We start from the raw sequence: 8,146 nt of genomic DNA on the forward strand, positions 1-8,146 counted from the left end.
CGGCTTTGAACTCACAGCAATCCTCCTGCCTCAGCCTCCCAAGTGCTGGGATTACAGGCATGCACCATGCGTGGCATATAAGGCGTTTAAAAAATATGCATGTAACTATCAAATAGTACATATAAACAGAAAAGGTAAAAAGGTATTTCCTTTCAGCTTAGCTTCAATTATATAGCAGCAAACCCTGTTTTTTTTCCTCAGAAATTGTGGATAACTACAGAAATAAAGTTTTAAAAACAGCCAAGTAGGGGTGGTGATGCAGCTCAATGGCAGAGTCCACGCGAGCACTCCACAGCCCGAGTTCTTTCCCCAGCAGGAGCCCGGTCCCCCCTAAGGAACCTAGCAGATTACAACATAACATAGGTCAGTAACTCAGCACGTAGGCACGACTTGCCCAAGGTCACAGGGCTCACTTCCTGTAAAGCTGGAATGACAAACCAGACCCACCGTCTACAGTGATAGGTCAAGATTATGTCTAGTACATCAAAGTGATAGGTCAATACTTGCTATATTGTTTCTATTTTACTATAGATGGAAATTGGAAAAATAGGACACCTGTCACACATCTACAGAAATAAATCCTTTTATTTTATAACATTCCTTTTCTTTTTTTTTAAAGATGCATACAGTACTCGTAAGCCCAAGAATTCTGAGAAAAACTATAGAAGACCTGGCACTATTTTTGAGAATTACACAACTGGGCAGCAAAATAACACCTTTATAAATGTTAGGACATACAGAAATAAAATTTAGTGTTTGCACACAAAAATAGGGAAGTTACATTCAACACGTTTTCTTAAACGTGCATTTAAATGTTCACTGTTTTCTAAAACTTTGGTCATCATGCTTTATTATAGCTTGTTAAACTTCACAATTATGCAGACAATAAAACCCAAAAGATAAGCAAATATATCACATACACAGCAGCAATAGCAAGCTAATACTGCATAATCATATTAGCAGACTGATTCAGAAATACATGTTTTTTCACAAATAGCACACAAAATTTAGTTTGTGATAACATAGTTCAGTGACTTTTCTTCCACTTCACAAAACAAGGCTGAGTAATGAGACATAGCAAAACATGATTACATAATAAAATTATATTTTTAATTACAAATCTAATTGTACATAAAGGACAACAAGTTGCAGTTTCTATGGAACAGTGAAAATGAGGACTTTTCTCAAAAAATATTAAAGTAGGACTCTGTCCATGTGCTTCGGGCTCCACAAACAGTGGGTTACAGCTTCGGTTTCTGTGTGTGGGTTTAGTGGTAGGGTTGACAGAGGACAAAAATGTACCCACAGGCTGCAAATAATAGAGCTGCTGACTTAATTTCCTAGATGTGAAGTGCAGGCACTCAAAATGTCGCTTTAAAAAACTTTCATTTGTTATCATGTAAACTGTCTTGTTCATCATACCGTGTTTCATAAGAGATTCATAATTCATTTAAAATGGTCATATCGAGCAGTTCCTCTAAGCTCTTTTTGATATGCGGTGGTTGAGATGCCGCCTGATGTAACAGATTCTGGCCCATCTGTGCAAAAAGTGCCTTTGACAGTTTAGCTGTGGCTGTTCGTATATTGCCTCCGGCTCCAGGCAGAGAGCCGCTGTTTGTCATGTTCCCTAAGAGGTGCCATAGAACAACCAACACTTTCTGCTCTGTAGCATGAGGCTTCCTCTGATGAAGTTCCATAACGATATCTGAAACACAAGATACAGTAGAGTGAAGGTTTGAAAAAAAATCAATTCAAGGTCTATTATTTATTTATTTACTTTTTTTTTTTTTTAAAGGCCCAGTAATTTAAAAGCATCTAAAACTATCAAGCTTCTCCCCTTTGGCAGTTATTCTAAAAAGTTAACCTTCTTAGAAGAAACTTCCTCTCAAAGACAAGCGTCACCAAGTATTAGAATCCTACAAGTGGTAATTAGGTCAGACAGAAGCAGTAAAGAGAGAATTTGAATGCAAAATTAGTCTCAATGCTTCCAAATGGGCTGGTGGGATGGCTCAGTGGTCTAAAGCACCTACTTGGAACAAGCTCAGCAAAGCACAGGGACCGCGGTTCAATCCCCCAGCACCACATGCCAGCCAGCCCCGCCCCCTGGTGGGCTGAGCTGGCCACACACACACACACACACACACACACACACACAAATAAAATAAAAAAAAATTAAAAAAAATATGCTTCCAAATGCAGTTATCAAACAAAAATTTAGAAAACATTTTCCTGAGACCATCAATATGTAATTTTCCAAGTGCAGGGACTGGGTTCGATCTCCGGCACCACACGCCATGCCAGCCCCGCCCCTGGGTGCAATGAGCCCGCCACCAACTGGGCTCAGTGTAATCCCAGTGCTGGGGAGGCTGAGACAGGAGAATCACTGAGTCTGAACCGTGTAGTAAAGACTCTGTACCAAACACATAAGTGTGTGTGTGTGTGTGTGTGTGTGTGTGTGTGTGTGTGTATTTGACTTTTTTTTCTTCTGTGGTACCAGAGATCGAACTCAGGACCTTGTGCATGCCAGTCAGGCGCTTATGCCATTGAGCTGTCTCCCTGGCCCTATATTTGATTTTCATGTCCTCATACATTATTTTTTTCTAACAGGTAAATTAAATACTGGAGAGCTTTTCTTTTTTAAACTGCAATGATGAGTGTCAAAGCCATGGCCTTGGGGATGCTAGGCAAGCACTCTGCTACTGAGCTATACTCCCTATACCCAAATTACTCTGAAGAATATTATTGGAGTAAAAGTCTTTTTTTCTTCTTTCCAGGACTGGGGACTGAACCTAGGGACCTTTACACAAAGATACATCTGCCGCCCTTTTTATTTTTTGTTCTGAGACAGAGCCTTGCTAAACTGCCCAGGCTAGGCTGCACATGAGATCTTCCTGCTTCAGCCCCCTAGAGTGCTAGGATAACAAGCAGGCACAAGCCAGGTCTGGCTCAGTATAAAAGTCTGGAAAAGTCCTGCTGGGTGTCAGCGTGTAATCTATATCTGCTTCACAGGTAATGATACTGAATTGAATGCGCTCCTGAAATTAAGTTAAAATACCCATTAGTTTACCCTTACTTAGTAAGATACTTCTTTAGAAATTACAATTTAAAAGTTTTTACCAGCAAGCTTTTCCGTCATATCTTGTTTTGCTTTTCCATTTAAAAATTGAGCTTTGGTGCAAAATGGCTGTAGAAGCAAGTAGTTGTCTAAACAGGAAGAGACACATGTTTAAATGTATGAGATCTTATTTTCCATTACATGGCATTACAAGGAAAAAAAAACCACTTGTAGAATCCCAAAGTGTTAACTTTTTAAAATCTATAGTTAATCACTTTAAAGTACAATTCTCTACAACCTTAACAGTAACATTCTTAGAGCAAATAAGGTTACGCTTTACATAACTACAGCGCAGTACCAACATCAAGACAAAGGATATGGACGAAATAATGATCTCATATAGCATTCAAGGGACTACCATGTTCCTTGAAAACATGATAAAATGTTTCTATCTAAAAAAGAGCTGCCAAACAGAAGACCCAACGCTATTATGGGCTACTGGACTCTTTTAGAATATTTTGCTGAGTTTACACACCTATAATATTCAATAACGGAACTTAGAAAAAATGGGGCATACAGATGAATGTCCATTTTGTATCTGTGTATTCAAAGAGGTTGGGATAGATATATAGTTGCATTCTCTTAATGAATAGAATGATTTGTTCTAATGATGTTTGTAAATAGGATCACAAGTCCACATCTTGTAGAGCAATTAACCACTAGGAACATATGCAGTGTATTATTTGTTGAAACTGTACTTCCGATTTGACTTGAAACTGTCTCATTGCTATCTGTTTATCAATAAAACTTTGAAGAAAAAAAAATAAAAAAAAAAATAAAAAAGAGCTGCCTTATCTTCTATAGGCATGTAATTCTATGACACCGCGAGTTTATTAAACAAAAAGAACTGCTTTCGAGGGAGTGTTTAATTTATTTATTTATTTTGGGGCGGGGGTTCTTTTTTCAGACAGGTTTCCACTAGGCAAGTCAAGATGGCCTTGGACTCACTTTTTAGTCTAGGTTGGCCTTGAACTCAGTGATCCTCCTGCCTCAGCCTCGCAAGTGCTGGGATTCCAGGTGAGCGCCACCATGTCTGGTTCTGAAGTACACGACTGTACCTTCCCAGGAAGTTGTGCAGCTAGTAGAGGCCTGGGTAACTCTCTCCCGAAGGCCACGCCCTACACAGGACGCGGGTGCACTTTCTATCTCACAGTACCGCAGGCATCAATCTGTGCAACCGTCACTATGGTGAAGGCACAGGACGGCTGCGCAGCATGCAGATCAGCGCTACTTCCTCACAGTGGTGTCTGCACTGCTCAGCTCTCTGTCAACAGCCCAGAGAATCAACTTAAAGGGAGGACTTATTTGGCTCACTCTTCACAAGTTTCAGCCCATGGCTGCTTGGTCCTGCTGCTCTGGGCCTATGACAGCAGAACAGGTTGCAAAGGGAGCAAGTAACAGAGGAAACTGTTCAGCGTGTGACAGCCAGGAGGAAAGAGTAGGACAAGGCCCTAGCAGTCTCTTCAAAGACATGTCCAGCGACCTAACTTCTCCTTGCGAGACTCCCTCCTGAAGCTTACACCCCCACCCAACAGTGCCATGGGTTGGAGGCTAGACTTCAACACACAAGCCTTTCAGGGACATTTAAGAGCCAAATAATAAATATAGTCAGCCTTACCTTCCTACCACCCTGAAGCCCTGACAACCAATAATCTCTTCACTATCTTGGTGATTCTGTGGTTAAAAATGGAATCCTACAGGATATGACATTTTCAGGTCACCATTTTTTTTTTTTTTTTTTTACTGATGTAATGCCTCTCAGATTCATGCAATGTTTTCCACACATCCACAGGTTGTTCTTTTTTTACTGCTATGTAGTATTTCATGGTATGGGGATGCTATGAGAGGATATGGTCTGACTGCACCCCAGCAATTCAAGTGTTCCAAATTAATGCCCAGTGTGATGCTAACAGGAGATGGGACCTTGGGGGGGGGGGGCTCATGGGAGGCAAGGCAGCTCCTGCGTCTGACTTCCTGTCTCCCCGTGGGATTTTCCTCTCTCACACAATCCTATCATGTGCTGTGTGCCACACCTGGAAGAACCTTCCTCTCCAGAGCCAGCAGCACACTATCTGGACCACTGCCTCTACAGTGGTTAGTTAAGTGAGCCCTTTCTGGGGATGGAAAGGACACCTTGGGCCTGGATCCAGGGCTTCGCGCATACTACACAAGAGCTCTACCACTGCGCACCACCCCAGGCCAACTTCTTTTCTTTGTAAGTTACCCAGTCTCAGGTATTTCATCACAGTAACACAAAAATACACAGAGATGTACTTCTTTCATATTCATCAATGAAAAAAAAAGAACTGTTAAATGAAAAAATTAAGTTACTAGATTTTAGCATTATAAAAACTATGTGAGATTACAAAGTATAAAAATAAAGTCAAATTGAACACCAAAGTAGGATTTCTTACCCACATGCTGACTCAGCGCCTGAACAACATTGGTAGCCGCAGCATAGATGCCTGGGTTCTTGGAATTCAGGTTGTTATCCACGATTGCTGGAATCAGCATGTTGATTATAGGAGACAAGTGGTCTCTAAGTAAAGGAATCATTTTGTGCATTGATTCTAGAGCCACTAGATTTACTTTGCTGTTGGAATCATGAAGCCGAGATTTAAAAGCATCAAAGATCTGAAAATAAATTAGGGATGCACATAAAGTAAAATAATGTTTAAAGTTATTAAATTTAATGTTTTTCGGCATTATGAGGTAGTTATCCTACAGTACTTTGCTTAAACACATACCCTCTGTAGCCTACTTAAGGTAAACTTGGACATTTGGAACTTTATACAAATTCTTATGCTAAAGTCAAGTGTTGAACAATCTTACAGCAAAAAGACAGGGCTTTAAGAAGTCACTTCAAAGCACAAATTAATAAATTAAGGTTACAAATGAGGCTCAGTGGGTAAAAGACACTGTCATTTACTACACAAGCTATTTCCTAGAAGGTGCAGGTTTTCTTTTCTTTTTTTGTTTAGAACCGGGAATTGAACTCAGGACCTTGTGCTTGCCAGGCAGGCGCTGTGCCACTGAGCAATATCCCCAGCCTGGAGCTGCTTTCCTAACTCTAAGAATTTAAATTTCTATCTTATTCACAACAATTCTGTTACATGCAAGTTTTACTGTAGAGGTATAACCTCATTTCAATTTGGATTTGTTAAGATTTTTAGATGCAATTTTTTTTTTTTTTTTTTGGCAGTGCTAAGCACGAAGCCGAGGGCCTTATATATGCTAGGAAAATGGCCTCCCACTGAGCTGTATCTCTGGCCCCTCAGTAAAATTTTTATTATTATTTCTTAATTTGACCACATGAGTAATTATATTCTTTACTCTTCAGAATGCTTAACTTTCATAAACTCAAGGTAGAACAACATAAACACTAAGTAACTCTTCAGTCACGTGAGGTAAATGGACAGCATTTTATGAGGCTGGGGCCATTAAGAGGTCCTGATCATATCTTTGCTTATAACTTTTCATATTCAGAATGCTTGAATCAAGAGAGATAGTTTTACTAAAGAAATATCAGAAAATGTAACTTTCTGATTCACTAGAATTAAAAGGTAGCTATGGTATAGTCTGCCAAGTTTAGTGTACATTATTACAATTTGAAATGGTATTTAGTTAATAAATGACTAAGAATTAATGAAAATCTGATGAAGCATAAATTATGGTGCAGTAACAAACACATTAATGTTTCAATTTATTTTGTTTTTCCTCTAAATGATAGGCACATACATGGCTGTATAGAGATTTCTAATCTACATATGAAAAGGTTTAACACCTGTTCTAAAGCAGTATCAAATCCCTTAAATGTTCTTTTTTTTAAAAAGTGGCCCATTTCACACACATATGCCTTCTGCCTGCATTTCTATTTGAGTTGTTCCAGCATGCTGTTAGAACAGCAAAACATGAGTAATCCATTCTTTTTACTAAATTTATTTTAAAAGTTTAAAGTAATATACGAAGTTTATGGCAACTTTCTATACTAGTAACTTCTTTATTAGTCACAGATCTTCAATGAAATTATCATCATTATTTTTCTGAGACAGGGCTGTGCTGTGTAGTTCAGGCGAGCCGTGAACTTGCAGCATCCTTCCGCCTCAGCCCCAAGGGCTGGGACTACAGGTGTGTGTCACCACACCTGGCACCTGAAAATTGCTTTTGACAGGTTCTTACCTTCACAATGTTTCCAACAACAAGTTCTTGATTATTTTCAGCATCTGCTAAAAGCTGCTTAATCCCACTAATTCGATCACGAAAATCTTTTGCATTTAATAAACCTGTCAGGACTTTAACGTACTCAGCACTTTCTAAAGAATTACGAGGAACTGGTTTTCTGGTGACTTCACGAGCTTCGGTTACCTCTCTAGAATGGAAGACACAAACATAATGAACATTTCATTAAAAATTCACTTAAAATACACAAAATTATCTAATCCACTGACAGAGTATCGTTTTATTTATTTATTTATTTATTTTTGTGGAACCGGGGATTGAACTCAGGCCCTTGCATGTTACAGGGGAAGCACTTATTCCACTGAGCCATCTCCCCAGCCCCTTAGCCTCAGCTTGTAAAGGTCATGAGGCCCTTAATTTAGAGCCATTTGTATGGCCTTGTCTGACATGGCTGAAGCCCAAAGGATTTGATGATTATTACTTAGAATGATGCTATTAACCAGAATCAATTTAAGAGGTATGAAACTGTGAGTGAACAAAACCAGCAAGTAAGTATCTAAATGTTTACTCAGTCTTCGCCTATCTCTCTTGCTTGCAAGATCCCCTTCACTCCATTCACAGTCTTAACCTTTGCTTCAAGGCTCCAGTCAGGTCCCATACCACCACCAACTGTCCTCAGTGGGCCTAACTTGAAATAAAACCTTTTAGTGATTAACGTATAATACTTCTCTGAAACTAAAAAGAACCACATAAATGGGAATGTTTTTAGAATATCCTGGTACCATAAGCTACAAAAGTTTAAATTTTTCTAAATGGAGAAATTATAATTATTAATAATATATATAATCAGCA

General features: G+C 39.2%; 1 protein-coding gene across 1 annotated transcript in view; it reads right to left on the minus strand.

Moving 5' to 3' along the window:
- Positions 1-585: 585 nt before the first annotated feature.
- The window catches only part of Togaram1 (TOG array regulator of axonemal microtubules 1), an 88,276-nt gene continuing 80,715 nt past the window's right edge, over positions 586-8,146 (minus strand). The window contains exons 17-20 of the mRNA XM_023723742.1: positions 7,295-7,484; positions 5,530-5,749; positions 3,118-3,204; positions 586-1,705 (exon numbers count right to left, since the gene is read on the minus strand). Of these exons, the coding sequence (XP_023579510.1) occupies positions 1,440-1,705; positions 3,118-3,204; positions 5,530-5,749; positions 7,295-7,484 (763 nt within the window). The 3' untranslated portion in view covers positions 586-1,439. The remainder of the gene's footprint in view (positions 1,706-3,117; positions 3,205-5,529; positions 5,750-7,294; positions 7,485-8,146) is intronic.

This window comes from Octodon degus, unplaced genomic scaffold, assembly GCF_000260255.1.
Source record: "Octodon degus isolate 3935 unplaced genomic scaffold, OctDeg1.0 scaffold00102, whole genome shotgun sequence".
Classification (NCBI taxonomy): Eukaryota; Metazoa; Chordata; class Mammalia; order Rodentia; family Octodontidae; genus Octodon; species Octodon degus.